The sequence below is a fragment of the Onychomys torridus genome, chromosome 5 (assembly GCF_903995425.1).
Source record: "Onychomys torridus chromosome 5, mOncTor1.1, whole genome shotgun sequence".
Lineage (NCBI taxonomy): Eukaryota > Metazoa > Chordata > Mammalia > Rodentia > Cricetidae > Onychomys > Onychomys torridus.
Genome location: NC_050447.1, coordinates 108907018 through 108923738, shown reverse-complemented (window position 1 = coordinate 108923738; position 16721 = coordinate 108907018). Strand labels below are relative to the sequence as shown.

The 16721-nt window shown below is 45.2% G+C and overlaps 1 protein-coding gene across 2 annotated transcripts in view; it reads right to left on the bottom strand.

Annotated features, from left to right (window-relative positions):
* The window catches only part of Cdyl (chromodomain Y like), a 149960-nt gene that overhangs the window by 17840 nt on the left and 115399 nt on the right, over positions 1-16721 (bottom strand). For both annotated transcript variants that reach the window (XM_036188842.1, XM_036188843.1), the window contains one exon: positions 760-1016. In XM_036188842.1, the coding sequence (XP_036044735.1) occupies positions 760-1016 (257 nt within the window). The remainder of the gene's footprint in view (positions 1-759; positions 1017-16721) is intronic.

Below are 16721 nucleotides of genomic sequence, written 5' to 3'. Positions count from 1 at the left end.
AGGGCACACACCACCTGAAATGACCTCCAAGAAGCTTCTGAAAGTAAACTTAAAAAGGTATCCTGTAGTCTCAAAGTGGACCAAGGACAGCCCTGTTTTGTGTCTCTGGCCAGATACCCACTTGCCCAAGATGTGCACAATGGCAGACAAGCAACTGCCAGAACTCAAAACTCTGGTAAAGTACAAGTTCAAATACACTGGATTCTAGAGCCTTCATGGAATTGGTTTTCAAACTTTGCAAACACATTACTCTGGGTCACTGAAAGGCCCCTTCTACTAGGTACTACTGACAAGGACATGTGTCTGCTACAATGCTAATAGCATCTGTACTGCAGGATGATGGTCAGATTCTTTGAAGGACTAAGACCCAGGGGACTTTTGTCTGAACAAAGAACCCATCAAGATTCTGATGAACGCTAAAGCAAAGCCCATGTGTACACATTTCCACATGACTTCAGGGAGGCCCCAGGGTCACCGAGCCCTATGATCTACAGATGACTTTGGGGAGGGTGATGAAGAGGGGAAGGATGCAGCTACTACCCCCTACTTCAAAGCCATAGTTCCCACAGCAGAGAATGGAGTGGCTGCTCAGCACCCTCCTCCTGTGAGGTGTTATTGTGGCCACAAGTGTGCAAGAAGCTAAGCTGTCACTTTCCCCAGAAGGCTTAGAAAGATCACAAAGAATGCCACTCAGCAAAGCAGGCCGGGACACCAGGGGCACGAGAAGCATGAAGCCACAGCCTGGGACGTATCTCTCACCTCTGGGTTTAGTGAGTTATTCTCTGATGATTTTGTGGATAACAAGATGTGGGTGAAGCCATCTTGCTTCCTGACGACAATATCTCTGTATCTGTAGGCACTCTCTGTCTGCCTCACACTGAAACGCAACCGCTTGTCAAAAGGCTGGTCTCTTCTGTCGTCAATAAATTTCCTTTTCCCGGCTGTCACTCCTGTAACAGACGTCTGTATGGTGGCTGTTCCATTGGCTGTTAGCGCATCCATGAACGGAGATGTACCTGCCAAGAGTTTGAAATCACAGTGGTCTGTGATGTCCTACCATCAATCAGTTTCCTGTGTCACCTCTGATTTAGACCAAGATGCCCATCACAAACCCAGGATTTGGCTATTAAAGGACAACACAAATTAGAAGCTTGCCCAAGTTTACTTTTATTTTTAAAGACATCACCTTCTTGTCTATCTAGTGTTCAAAAAGAAAAATATTGGCCATGTACCCAATGAAAAGAATAGCCAAAGTCTGAGCCTTGTAAAGACTGAGACTGGGTCTCAAGGAGAACAACACACTCCAAGACTGAGAATTTAAAAAGGAAATCAAGACTGCCTGAGGAAGACCTGAAGAGCTAAGGCTACCTCCCATCTAAATTCAAGAAGAACCAAGAGAGAGATACAGAGATGAAGCCATGTGTCTTAGCAGGCCTATGGAGAAGTGGCCATTGTTCCCTGTGGATATTACAGACAGCAAAGACTTCTTCCTCATGTTATTCCAGAAGATGCCTAGGAGGTCTATCTACTGGACCCATAATATTTTTACCAAGTCTTTTTTTTTTTTTTGGTGAGACAAGGTCACACTATGTAATTCTTTCTGGCTATCCTGGAATTCACCATGCAGACCAGGCTGGCCTTGAACTCACAGAGATCCCCTTGCCTTCACCTACCAAGTGCTGGAATTAAAGCCACTATGGCGGGCTTCCATGGTGTTCTTTAACTTAGCACAGGTTCTGAGCATAGGTTGGGGAGATCTGTTGAAGATAGCTCTCCTTTCCCCCAGCAGTGTCCCATCATGCACCACTGCTCCTCAGTATCAAAATGGGTGCTGTTTTTCAACTAGCCTTGGTACATGATTCCTCAACTTTTCTTTCTCAGTGCGAGAGATCAAACCCAGGGCCTCATGCATGCTGGGTGGTACATGCTTTACCATTAAGCTACTGTCTGACCTGCAACCCTTTATTATAATAAAGTGGACAATAAATGTCTGACCATCACAACAGGAGGAAATAATACCACCCTTTGCTTTTACTGGTACCTTGGCATTCACTCGCTATCCTATTAGTTCATAGGAATCGCTGTGACACATTAGAATTTATTTTCCCAGTTCACACTGGAATAACCACTAATGTTCAATGGGTTAATTCTATCAACAGTGGCCTGTATGACTCCCATACAGGCAAACCCAGACTGCATGATTCTAGAGGATCTGTGACGTCAAGTTTTTCATTCCTGAAAAGAACCTGATGGCATCTGTCAGGCAGGATGTTGTCGAATCTTTCTGAAAGCTTTTAAGCTTCATTTTCTTTTCTGCCAAATCCTTCCCAACTGTTGCTCAAACCTGTACCCAATGGCTTCTACCCAAAGCTCTCCGCTGTTCTTTCCAGCACCACTGCCAGACCCACCACAGTGTCCCTGGTCTTCCTTGGCCCTCCATTCCCTGACTCAATCCCGAGTCAACATGGCTAGGTAATTCCTTGAGTACAGAGACACAGACCGTGTATGCTTCTGAACTACTGAGCCCAAGTGAGCAGGATACGGGGCATTCATATGGGGAATTGAGAGTTTGAGACACTGGCTTTACGCAGGGTGAGCACATTCACGGGAATATGCTACATAGCTCAGAAGAGGGGCTGGGGCACCCAGGGTTGGAGATCAGTATGTGGAAACTGATGTCCAGAGATGATGCTGAGACAGCAGCTGGTCCTCCACAGAGAAGAACAACGGTATTAGCAAGGTTGGGAATAACGCAGTGCGTTAATGATCAAGTATATCATATGCATGTATAGCAATGCCATAAGGAAACCCACTACTTTTTACAATTGGTATATACTACTCATTTAAAGTACAACCCTTAAAGCTAAAAATGTAAAATGACTGAAGGCTGGACGTGGTGATGGATGCCTTTAATCCCAACACTTAGGAGGCAGAGGCAGGAAGATTTCTTTTGAGTTCAAGCTAGTTAGGGCTACATAGTGAGACCCTGTTTAAGCAAGCAAGCAAGCAAGCAATTAACTAACCAGTAACTTCTGGCTCACTGTGCTAGAGAACCCTGCTGATTCCAGATTCTGGGGATGCTGTTATCCACCCATGAATAATAGCATGAGGCATGTACCCATGCACTAGATAGGAAGTGCTCATCTGAGGCTGATCTTGACATCACATACCATCGACACCACATTAAGTCCCTGCCTATCTTGACTGCCTACAGCATCTGTGCGCTTCTGTTCTCACTCTGGACAGTCAGCGATGTGTTCTTACACCATCCAGGTGTGCGCTCACTACAGCATCTGTGTGCTTCTGTTCTCACTCTAGAGAGTCAACCATGTGTCCTCACACCATTTAGGTGTGCACCCACTTCAGAACCTCTGGACACACTATTCCTCTGCCTAGAACACCATGTCCTAGAACTTCAAATGGCCAGATTTCTTCTGCTCACCTGGTCATCACCTGCAAGTCTTTCTGAACCTAATCACCAATGCTGCCCCCTTGTCATTACCACCTACACCCCCTTTAGAGGGTCCCTCAAAGTAGTTTTTCTCGTTGCCCTGTCATACATAATATTTACTACCGGTATACTCCATGAAGGCCTACGACGGCAGGGTCGCTATTGTATCATTTACCTCTGTGGCCCCAGTGCTCACAACACTCAAAAGGCCTTCATTTCTTCAAAAGTTAGTTACAAAGTCCAATTATCACACAGCTAATCCAGAGACAGGCAGTTCAACACTCAGGAGCAGGACTGCGCTGTAACAAGATTTTTAATACTTCAACACTCCCTTTTAGAAGAAGGTGCCTTAGAAGTCTGGAAGTAGGTAAATTCCCCAAGTCTCAGAAAGCTTCGCCAACCTTTTCGGTTTCACAAGGCCCCCACCTCGAGGTGAAATGAGCAGCCAAAGCGAAGCCCAGGAACATGGCTTTCCGGTGGTGCTGCTGCTCCTGGAGTAACCCCAGCAAACTCCCTGGGCTTCCGCATGGTGGGTGGGAGCCTCACGCTGTCACTCTTTGCTTACAGCGCTCCAGTCAAACCACACACCCAGAATCTACTGCCAATGACTGGAGGCCCAGGAAATACTATTATTTACACCATAAACAGGAAATTCAGGGACTCAGGATAGCACTTAGGAAAACACAGGTGTCAAAGTTGCCTCTGAGAATTAACCGCAGACACTCCTGACCATCAGTGTCTTCCCTTAAGTCAAGAGCATAAAGTCTGTCGAGCAAAGAAACATTTCTTTTTGAATACTTGCTTTTTCTTTTACTGACTGAAGAGAGTTAAAGACACTTTCAAACATGGGTGCTTAACTTGCTTACTTTCCCGACTTTAACGGGGGCAGGTGTCTAAGAATGCCTGAAATCCGTTTCCAACCTAGAAAGGTGCTGTGCTTTCTTGTCTCTGGTAGTGACTAGTGTTATGGTCTGAATTTAAAAATGTCCCCTAGCGGACATGTTTTTTAGCACTGGGAGACTGTGCAATCTTCCTTAATAGATTGGACCTGCCCCTGGGTTCTAGGAAGTTCTCTCAGTTTTTTTGGCTTGCCAAGATATAAGTAGGCCTTCCTGCCACCATGAACTGAGTGGTTCCCCCATGCCTTTCTATTGTGATGACGGAGATCCTTCAGAAACTGTGAGCCAAACCCTCCCTCCCTTCCTTAAGCTGTATGGACTACACCACAGCTAACAAAGGCAACTAACTAATACAACAATATTCAAGGATCTATCTCCAGACTCTGGATAGCAGGCAGGGAGGGCAGTATACAGGTCTAACAGCTTTTTACCCAAGGGTAGAGGAAAACATTGATGTGCATACAGATGTTGTGAGGCAGCGTATAGGGAGAGGAAGCTCCAGGACTTGTTCTGGATTCCTTTGAGTCTTGGCCCAATACCTGTCTGGATACACATAGGGAAAAATTATTTTGAGTCTGGTAGGGAACAAGTTGAGGATAGATCAACTCTCAGAGACATAAACTGAGTAATCTTCAGAGTTCACACAGGGCCTGGAGTCCTCAGAAGCCCTGATGAGAGATGGAACATGTAGATCAAGGCACAGTTCTAGGTAACCAGATACCTCTCTGGCCTCCACTGGCACCTGCATTCCCATGCACATATTCACACACATACATGTAATTTTAAAAACAAATACACACAAATCGGTAAGTATATGATAAAACCCAACACCCTAAATTGTAAAAGCCACAGTATCTAGCAAGCAACCTGAGCCGAGGCTAACAGAGTAGAAAAACAAGACTGATGTCCAAGATTGAAATCACTGAATAGGAAGAGACCCCAAAATAAGAGGTGATGAAATTAACTGAAAAAGACATTTCAAGACTAACTGTCGTCCATATGTAAAGACCAAGAGAGGAAAAAGACTTATAAGAGGAAAAAGACCGCAGAGTCTGGCTCAGCATAGCATTCCAGGACTGTTTAACAAGGGTCCACATAGAAATAGTTAAAGTGTTTCTGTTTCTAAATCCTAGACGTGTCATAGCTAGCATCAGCTGTGAACTTGACACACCTGGAAGGCGGGACCCTCACTCAAGGCGCTGTCACACTGCTCAGGCCCGTGGGTCTGTTGGGGGTGCAGTGGGGAGGCGGATTTTCTTGAATGCTGGTTTACGAGGGCTTAGTCTGTGTGAAAACGGCAGCGAAGCAAACTAGGGGGAGGCAGCTAGGAAGTGGCATTTCTTACAGAGGTAGATCTAAAAGAGAAAAGAACGGAACTGTAGTTTCAAAAGAATGAGTTCTAAGATCAGATTTAAAAAAAAAAATCACATCTCTGAGGCTCAGGACAGATATAACTACATGATACTTTAGAAAGAATGCCTCACATTTTATGTATTTCAAGAAAGCCAGAAAGAAGCCTATGGACCCAGGACAAATAACAAAGATGAGGCAGGATGCATGTGCATCACTTGTGCATGCAGACTCAGGCAGATCATAAACCTGAAAACTCAGGGGTGGGCAGACACCACAGACAGAACAACTCTGCTTGTCTTCAGAAGTCCCGGAGAGAAAACAGTGCCTATAACTAGAGCAGAAAACAGGAACCACTGGACTCATCACAAGCAAAAAGGTCCACCTATCCCCTACTTATTTGTACCAACAACAAAAATGAGTAAAAATCATTTGGAATATACTGGAAATAAGAGTATCTTAAGTGTGGAGGCTGGGAAAAATACTATTTCTCAAGACAGATCTCTGAGTAGAAGACAGGTAGACAAAAAGTAACCAAGAAAGGATAAAAACAACAGTAGCAGCAGCAACTACCTCAAGAGTGCTTCTGTTCAAATCAGCATTCTGTGGCTACAGCAATAAAGAGCAAATAAATAAAATAAAATAAAGTACAGGGCCCGTCGAGCATGCATGAGGCCTGTGCTCTGTTCTCAGCACACAGATGGCAGAAACGTTTATTTTGGCTCATGGTTATGGATGCTTCAGTGGGTGGTTGGTTGTGCCATGTCCTGAAGCATTGCCCCTAGTGAGGCAGCAGGTAGCTGCTAGGTACCCTTGGGCACGGCCGCCAGGGACCCTTAAGACCTGGGATGCACTTACACGTGCTCTCTTCTCTTCCCTATTTCATGGTCTTGGATGCTGGTGTGGATCAAGGCCCACACTGGACCGTCCCCCACCCCTCCAGGATTCTTTGACCAACTCCTTTATTCTGGTTGTGAAGTAATTCCCAAACAAATGCCTTTGATCATCAAATAGACTCCGTGGATTTATCCCCTTACTTTAGTCCATGGTCAACTGGCCTTGTGTCTGGGGGCTGTGGCAGGGCTGCACCACCCAGGCAAGAGCATAAGGAGCAGGCAGTGCTCACCTCACAGCCAGGAAGCAAAAAGAGAAAGCAAGAGGTGAGATTTCCATGCATCTTGAGGGCACGCTCCCAATGGCCTCAACCTTTCACCAGGCTGGAGCCCTAAAGGGCCCCAACAACACATGGGAAATTGAGGGAAGGGATATTGCAGCTCCAAACTACAGCAACTTCTTAAAAACCAGTTTAGGGGTAAGCAGGCTAACAAAGGCTTTGGCACACAGCAGACTGGAGGAAACCTACAACTCACTTGTGACAGATGTCAGAACACAGCTACACTCTGGCTTTGTGGCACACACTTGTGGCACCACAATCCTGTTTCATTAACAGTTGTGTGAGGGCAAGAAAAGCAAACATACAACCCACATTCTAGCTAATGGAAAAATACACAGTAAGAGGTATCTATAATAGGAACTAAATTTTGGAATAAACCCAATCTTCAAGAATACACCGAATAAGGCCAGGTATGGTAGCACATGTCTTAATCACAGCACTCAGGGGGCAGAGGAAGAAGCAGGCAGGTCTCTGTGAGTTCCAGACCAGCCAGGACCACAGAGTGAATGACACCCTGCCTCAAAAACAAAACAACCAGAATGAATAGTTGCCATCAAAATTTTTATCAAAGAATACTTTTTAAAACATCTTCCAATTGAAGTTTGAATGGTCTTCAAAAAAGTATTTCTAATAAAGACCTAACAGGAAGACACTATGATTTTTCAGAGAAATTAAATATACCTGACTAGTTACGTAAAACTACATATAGCATATGGATTCTAGTGCAAGAAAATGGTACCAGCTTAGATCAGGAAGCAAACATTATAAACCACTTAGATTACCCTGGACCATGCAATAAATGTGAATGAAAAAAGATGTTCCATTGTTAAAAAAACAAACAAAAAATGTATTTAACAAACAAACAAACAAACAAACAATAATGCAACATGGTAACATGATTTCTTTCTCTTGTAATTTTGGAGCCTGTCTTGGAACTCGCTTTGTAGACCCGGCTGGCCTCAAACTCACAGAGATCCTCCTGCCTCTGCCTCCCGAGTGCTGGGATTAAAGGCGTACACCACCGCCGCCTGGTGCAGCATGGGTTTCTATGCATGTAGAACAGAATGTTAGAGGATAGAAAACTCAGGTACACTACACTCAGGGCTGCCCATGGGAAGTACAGTTAGAACTGTGCTTAACACTGAAGCATGAATCGAACTGAGTTAAGTGAAAAGAAAGAAACAGACCACACAGAGTCACACAGACACAGGCCACACACACTCACACAGACCCAGACCCACAGAGTCACAGACACAAGGTGTCTCAAATCCAAAGCAAGGGATAAAACCACCAAAATATGAAAGTGATCACATAGGCAGAAAAATGGAACTACCATTTCTACCTTTATAGTAGCAAAGGTTTAAATGTAGCAGCAATAAAGTCAGGGCAGATGACAGCACACATCCACCAACTGAAAAAATCTCTAAAGCAGTAAGACGGCCCATCAACTTCTGCTCCAATAATTCCATTTTAGAGGTCTACTCTGTGAAAAAGGAGTAGACAGTATGTAGGGACATGTATTTTACATACAGGATGAACTTAAATACCTCTACCCTCAGTCCCTATCTGTTACATGTAAGGCTCTCCTGGCTGGCATGTCATGCCCCCAGCTGCCCTTCCCTAGATAATCCAACCATTTTGGTTACCTGCTCTTTTTGTCTACTTTTGGGCCTCCTGGCTGCTGCATCTTGTTTCCCTTGCCTCTCTCCTCACATGGCTCAGGGTCATGTGCACTCTGGACTCTGCCTCCCTCATATCTATAATAAACTTTCTCCTCTACCATTCCTAGGATCAGTTATGTCCTTTCCATTTTCTTCCCTCATTTAGGGAACATAACTGAAAAACTGCCTCCAACAAATGGGCCTATGGGCAAGTCTGGGGGGGTACTATCTTGATTAATGATTTATATTGTAGGGAGCCGCCATTGTAAGATGGCGCCGACTTCCTGACAGCTTTGCTGTAAACAACTCCATATTTGGCTGTGCTTGCTGGGCTGCGCGCCTCCAGGCTTGTGCATGCGCGTATATGGTAATTTGGCTTTATGTCCTCAGCCTATCCCGTGGCTCCCCGTGCTTGCATTCTGGCGGGATCCAATAACAGATTGACCCATTCGCTTGGTTCCCCATATAAGCAGCTGCCTTTTTGTTCTTGGGGCCCCTCACCTCCCACTCTCCCTCAATCAAGAGGCGCTCCAATAAAGTGTGATTTGAGAAGAATCCTCGAATGGTGGTCATTCTTCCTCACTGGTCGAGGAGCTCGCTGCATTATATGAGAGGGCTTAGCTCACTGTGGGAGGGGCCCCCCCAAGTAGGTGGGTTTGTATCAGAAAGTAGGCTGAGCAAGCCACTGAGCAGCTTTCCTCCATGGCTTCTGCTCCAGTTCCTGCCTTCTGATTCCTGCCCTGACTTCTCTCAGTGACAGAGTGTTACCTAAGTGTTGTAAGATGAAATGAAGTTGCTTTTCATCATGGCATTTTCTCACAGCAATCGAGAGGTAGCTAAGAGAGAAATCAAAAGGAGCATGTGGACAGACCACATTTCATGTGATTTTTACTAGGAATACAATTGCACAAATGCTAACAGTGGCTATCCGCGATATGGATGGATACGAAATACTTTCTATAGCTCAGCCACTTTGTACATTGCTTTATCACTATATAATCCTGATACAACCAGGGAAACAATAAACACACTGACTGAACCCAAACGCAAGGATGTTAATTTCCATTCCTCATGGGTTTCCCTCTTACTAACTGTATTTGAGTTTAATGTTTGTCAAAGTAATATGGGTTTCAACCAGAGTTTAAAACTGATTTTAACTATCTCAGACATCCTCAGCCTCTGTTTTCTCTGAAATTAGAGAGCAAGGCCAATGGTGTCTACAGAACAACCCATGTTTATAGAGTTTAACATTTGAAATTGTTATTCACACCTATCTCAATCCTATTGAAACCTACAATCTGACTCAGTTTGTGCAATCTGAAACGTAAATTTACCGAGGAAAATATTTTCATTTGAACATGTTAGTAAGTAAAGGCAGCCTTAGAGCACTAGTATCTATTTTATAATAATACAAAGGACACAAAAGTCCCCTTTGCTCCTCCTTCAATTATAAGTTCCATCTACAGGGATTATGTCCTAGAGATAAATGCTCCTCAGTCATCTGCAAGGGAAGACACTACTGTTGGTACAACTGTTTGGAGAATGTTCATGAATGAACAGTACCCAGCTGAATTTAGCTCCCTGGGAACACAAAGCTCAAATCTGCTGCAGACCAAAACTAAAGAAACCTTATTACTAAGCAGCAGCCTGCCCAAACTCTGCTGAATAAACCCACTCCCTGTCACTGCCTATTCCCAGAGCTTGGCTCTAAGTGTAGATGACCCGCTCTGCTCCAGGCACTCAGGGTTCTGGACACAGGCCCACACCACAGGGGCAGCATAGAGAGCAGGAGGACCAGCCTGACTGTGGTGAGCATCTCTATACAGCTGCCTGGCCAGACACTGGAGACTGGAACACCCTTCCTGCTCTGGCTGGTAGCAGCTAGTTCTCATACTAGGGCAAGGGCAGGGGGAATGCTTTTAGCCATCACTGCAGTGCGGCTTACTGTGGCCTCGGAGCTACTGGGGTAACAGGTGAGGGATACTGTATTCTCTCCAGGGAGGCCAGCCCCCTGCCCCACACATCAGTACTTCTAAAGCTCTGGGATACAGAGGCAGTTTCATGGCCACCGGTTCGTCTTTGTTTCAGAGAGGACTGTGAGAAACTAGGGATCACAGCATATCCACATAGTGGCCTGTCCTTCATGATGGGTCATGTGGGGGTCTGCTAATGCTGCTTCCGGACCAGCACCTGCAGGTTCAGCTTCTCTCACAAGAAGCTCCAGCTGTGTTCCTAGACAGACCACCCAAATCATCTAGGCCCTGAGGGAGGATCTTCTACCTCAAGGGTTCTCAGTTTATGGGGTGCCACCCCTTCAGGTGTTGCATATCAGGTATCTTGTATATCAGATTTTTTTACACTGCAATTCGTAACAGTAGCAAAATTACAGTTACGAAGTAGCTGTGGTTGGGGGTCACAGTGGTTGAGGACCACTTCTCTGATACACTTGACAGACCTGAGTTTCAAGCTTACCAATCCAACCGCTGTGCCTGGTTCCTGAACAGCGGGGCTTAAACGAGAATGGCTCCCTTTGGCTCATATACCTGACTGTTCAGCCCTTAGCTGGTGAACTGTTTGGGAAGGGTTAGAAGGGTTAGGAGGTGTGGCCTTGCTGGAGGAAGTGTGTCACGGTGGGCTCTGAGGTTTCAAAAGCCCACGCCTGGCCCAGTGGCCTGCTATGTGGACGTAGCTCTCAGTTCTTCCTCCAGCACCATGACTTCCTGCTGCCATGCTTCCTCTCATGATGATAGTGGACTAACTCTATGAAACTGCAAGCAAACTCCCAATTAAATGCTTTGTTTTATAAGTGTTGCCTTGGTCAAGATGTGTTTTCACAGCAGTAGAGCAGTGACTAAGCCTGCCTCCCTGCCCCTCTCCCCCCTGGCTCATTGCCATCCTGAAGACAGGTGGTTGGCTGGGCAGAATGGCGGGTCTCTGTCCTGACTCTACCACTAACCTCAGGGGAGGTCACAGGCCTTTGGCTGTGGAAAGGGATGGGTATAATAACATCAGCCTGATCTGTTCCAGCTCTTCCCATGTGCAACCCCAGCTCCCTGCTTTGCTCTGCCTGCCTTCTGATCCACTTGAGTCTCAAGCATCACGCTTTGAACCACTTTATCCTACTGCACAATGACACAATCAAGTTCCCCTGGCTGCTGAAACTTTTCTCAAATCTTTCTTTCTTAAAATTTTATTATTTATTTATGTGCGTGCGTGTGCGTGTGCGTATGCGTGTGCTGCTTCATTCAGAGGATTATCAAAATTCCCCAGAGCTGGAGTTGCAGGCAGTTGTGAGCTGCATGAGTGGGTTCTGGGGCACTCTTTACTACCCGGCACTCTCTCTAGCTACCCCTTAAACTTTTCATTCAACAATTTTCTCTACAAATTAAGAACCAACATATAAACATTATTAAACTTCAACGTAGTTAAATTGTACATGATTTCCATAACACTGGTCTCTCATACCTCTGAGGTTCTTGTGATAATGACTCATTTTCAAGCCCGGGGAGCACACGTGTACCCAGCTCTCCAAGGAAAACTGGGGCAGTCCTAAGGCCAGGGAGGGCCGGGACACCTTGTGTCACTCAACTATGGGACAGTGTTAGCAGCCAGCATAGTGCTACACAAGATTCATTCCTTAAAGAGCAAAGAGAACCCACAAGTGGCAACTGTAAGCACCACTTTAGTCCACAAAGCACACCAATAATTCATTAAAACTACAAAATAACTCAGGAATGCCAGAAACAGACAAAAAGTAGATGAATGGAAAATTGCAGATGAAAACATTAAAAACTCAACAGCACACAGCTTAGGAACCATAAAAGCTGTGGTTTCTTCAATTAAAGTGATTTGCTTTAATAGCTAACTTTTCAGTGCGAACTAATCTAAAAATATTAAGTACACAAAGCAAGTAAGGAGAGTTAAGTTGAAAATACTATGTTGAGACAAAAAAGAACTACCAATTAAAGAGAGAGGCTATGCAACTTTAAATCAACTCCAAATAGTTAATTATGCCTTCCTAAACCTAAATAAGACCGGTCTAATTAAATCGAGGGATACACAATAATGATGTATTTGACATGTCCAGTGCGGTGTGCTGTTTCCAGCAGCAGGGTTTCTCACCCTGACTCACCACAGACTCCCAGGGAGATCTTTGAAAGTGCTTTGGGTCCACACTGCCAGCCACCTGCGGCTCCTGGGTAGAACACAGACCCTTGCAAAGTTGATGTGGAAAAGCACAAGTGAAGAGCTGATGTGTTTGATACCCACCAGGGATGGAGCATACTCAAAGTCTGAAATAGCCCCAAATGTAAAATAGACGGGGCAGAAGGGAGGTTATAGCAGCCAGGACATTTCCTTCACACCAGAGGAAGAATCACAAATGGCCAACAATTAAAGTTAGGTAACAGAGGAAACAGAGAGTCAGCTGCCTAGGATCATAGAAACCAGCAGGGAGCTGTGGAGTGTGGGTCAACACCAAGACCACCTGCTTCCTCATTTCCTCAGGAGACACATGACTGGTTCTGTGTTGGCTCCCAAGGCAGAGACAGAGTATTGGTTGGTTATGGCATAGTTTCACATTCAGGCAAACGTTCATATTCTGATTAACCATCTTCCCTCAGAACAGACCACTCATTCAGCAATAACTGTAACTCTTTCTGACTTATTTGTCACCAGAGCAAAGGGAAAGTGTGGTTTCTTGGAGGAAAATGAAGACAGGTGGCTGGACAGGGCAGTCTGGCTCCTAACACTGAGTGACAACCCTGTTGATGCTCTCCTGGGGATACCCCGCACCTCATTAAATCTCTTCACCAGAGGAAAACCCAAGGTCTACTGTGCTTGCTTTCCCACCTGAGATCAACCAGTGCATGTTGAGCTCACATCACACCCAGCAGCCTCCCACAGTGGCAAACATGTACTCACAAGAAAAGCTAATCAGCAAAAGGTAAATGTTGAGAAAGAAATTAATGGATGAGAAATCTTCAAAGTTAGGAAGTCCCCAAATATTTTTGGATTGAGACTTGATGGGACTGAGATTCCAGTGGCTCTCAAGTGCTGTGCATACTGTAGGTACTCAATGGGTATCTGCTGAATGCAACTGTTAACAGATAGAATCTGGCACATTAGGATACCATGCCAGTTAGCAAAGAAATGGAATGTTCACGTATGCCAGATGCAGGGACACAAAGAGAAAGCTTATCACAAATAGCCAAGATGGAAAAGAACAGATTGGGACAGCCTTCTGAGGGTTAATCAGTACATTAAATAATTAGAGGCATAACAGTGGAGGCAGTGGAGGGATTAAATGGTCAACAACTCACCCACCTGCCAGCAGCAACTGACATCGGAGCCCAGGGAGGCAGGAATGCTTGAGCTCATCCAGGGAACGGGAAATATGTTCTAGCCAGTTAGAAAAAACCCTGAGGCTGATGTAACTCCCAACACATGTCTCATAGCTTATTAAAATTTAAGGGCTCCATACCAGGGTTGTTTTTATTACCTCTGGCATTGACCTGCGAGAAGAGGGACTGCTTTTTACCAACAGGAAGAAAACCACTGTTGGGCTGTGTATCCAGTGACTGGGAAGAAACGGCTGATTCTCAGGCATGCTCCCATTTCCCTTCCTTGGTTCACAGTTTGAGAGGAAACACACTAAGGTCACATGGCAGCATTCTCTCTTTGTGCTTAACACGCTTACCTCCCAGCCTTGCTTGTCCTAAATAAAGAACTATTATTCAGCAGTAGGGCCTGCATACAACACCCAGAACCACTGCCATTCAGGGGAACAGCTCATGCTACTAGATCATTAAAAAATACACACACACACACACACACACACACACACACACACACTTTTAACAAGAGTTAGGGAGCTGGCTCAGTGGCTAAAGTGACTGCCACACAAGCCTAAGAACCTGAGTTTGAACCTTTGAACCCCCAGGACCCATTTCAATGCCAGACAGTTATGGTGGCCTGCCTGTAATCACAGCACTTAGAAGACAAGAGAGTATCCTCAGGCAAACAGGCTAGTTGGATTAGCGAGCTGGTGAGCTCTGGGTTTAAAGGAGAGAACATGCCTCAATATGTACTTCAATAATACCTAAAATGTAAGGTGGAAAGTGACCGAGGAGGACATGTGAGTCAACCTTTGGTCTTCACACATGCATGAACACACGCACAAATATGTGTGCCCACACAAACACAAACACGGATACACGCAAAATGCCTCATTCACACCACAGACGAACGTGATTAATAGGCTGTTCTGATGGTTCACTCTCACAGCTCCCACCTCTGACATGCTGTGAAAAGCTTCCTGCGGTGTATCCCAGTGTTCGCAGGGACACCCAGGATCAAGCAGTGGCAGCACACTCAAGAATCTATGCATTCTGTTCTTAAGTAATGACAGTAAGTCCCAGTAAAGATTAGCAAACAACTGGGTGATATCACAGCATACAGTAGTTCAGTACCATCTAATTCATTTACGGAGGCATGCACCATCCCCAATAAACACTAACTTCTTTGTCCCACCTCCTTCATGTTCACGGATCTGTCTACTTTGGGGACTGACTCCTCCTGTACGGAGACCCACACATCTGTCCTATGTGACTGGCTTGCTTATTCAGAACGACGCCCTTAAGGCACAGCCCTGATGTAGCACACACAGAAAAGACCTTTCTTCTAAGGCCCAGTGACCCTGTTGCGTGGACAGACCCAGTTCATGTATCTGTCCACTAGCCAATGGACTGCTGGAATTTTTCACCTTTTGGCTTTCATTAGCCCTCTCTCTTCCAGACCCTGCTTTTCATCCTCTGAACACACTCCTAGAAATGGAATTGCTGCATCTTCTGGTAAATCTATGCTAAAGTTTTTAAAGCCACACTCCAGTGTTTTCCTACATTATCCCAGAATGTGTTTAATAAGCAGCTATAGCCAAGCTCTGGGGAAACAGTTAAATTATGGGCTGTGCCCACTCTACTTCCTTGTTAAATGTCTTCGTTTTAGACTCCTTGGGATGGGCAAGCAAGGGAGACAGGCTGTAAGAGCCAAGAGGATGAAGGCTAATGGCCACTAAAGTACACAAGAAGCCACACAATTCGGAGGCTATGCTAGTCTAGAGATAAGGAAGTTCTCTCTGTGTTTATCTGTTTATGGCCAGGAGCTGCTGTCTCCAGAGCTATCTTAGAGTGCAGACACACCTCCATATTCTGCCTTACTAAGCTTGGGCCTCTGGTGCTGAGTTTCAAGACATTCGGAGCTTGCTGAAAGACCTTTGACCATACGATTTCACCATGCAAAGTTCTTAGCCCAAGGACAGCCAAGAGCCCTTGTCGATGTGTTTAAGTTTTGTGGCACACAGGTCAGTGTTCTGTGGATTACCCTGTGCCTAAGAACCCTCTGCCAGCTTTTGTCTTCACTGGGAGTTTGCTGAGCTCCTCAGAAAGCATTAATCCCTAAGGAGATTTGGATTCCTAAATCTAGAAATGGAGCCTTTAGCAGCTACTAGCACAAAGGAAGTCTGAAACCCCACATTTACTGAGTCCTTCACAACACACACTCCATGAAGCAAGTATAAAGCTGTTGGTGATAATCAAAACTTTCGAGTGAAGGGTAGAACATTAAGGAAACTAGAACCCTTAAATGTGAATCATATTTGAAAGTCAAAGGAAACTATTTAAGTCAGAATGGTCTTTAATAACAAATGCAAATTCCATGGAGAAGTTTAGTTTTGCTCTCAGAAAATGGAAACAAGAAGATGGACAAATATTAGTAACACAGATTCCCTCCAGGCCAAGTGGACCCTGTTGGTTTCTAAAGTCAATCCAGTAAGACAGGTGTATCTGCAAATGAACTGTTATTTCACTCCAATAGGTTTACAGACAGTTCCACATCGTGAGTGTGAAAAGGGTACAACACCCCATGCATTGCAATGTTACCTTAAAGCACTGTAAAATGAGCAGAACACCCAAAGACCCGACAGCTCCCTTAGTGTGGACAACAGAGTCAAAGGAGGAACACAGGACATGAAAACACAGGCAGGGTAACAAACACTGGAGGTGGAGCTCAGTGCGTGTGGTCTGAACACAAAGAGGCCCCACTGGCTCTCATATTTGAATGCTTGGTCACTAGGGAGTGGCATTAATTGACAGGAATTGGAAGGTGTGGCCTTGTTGGAGGAAGTGTGT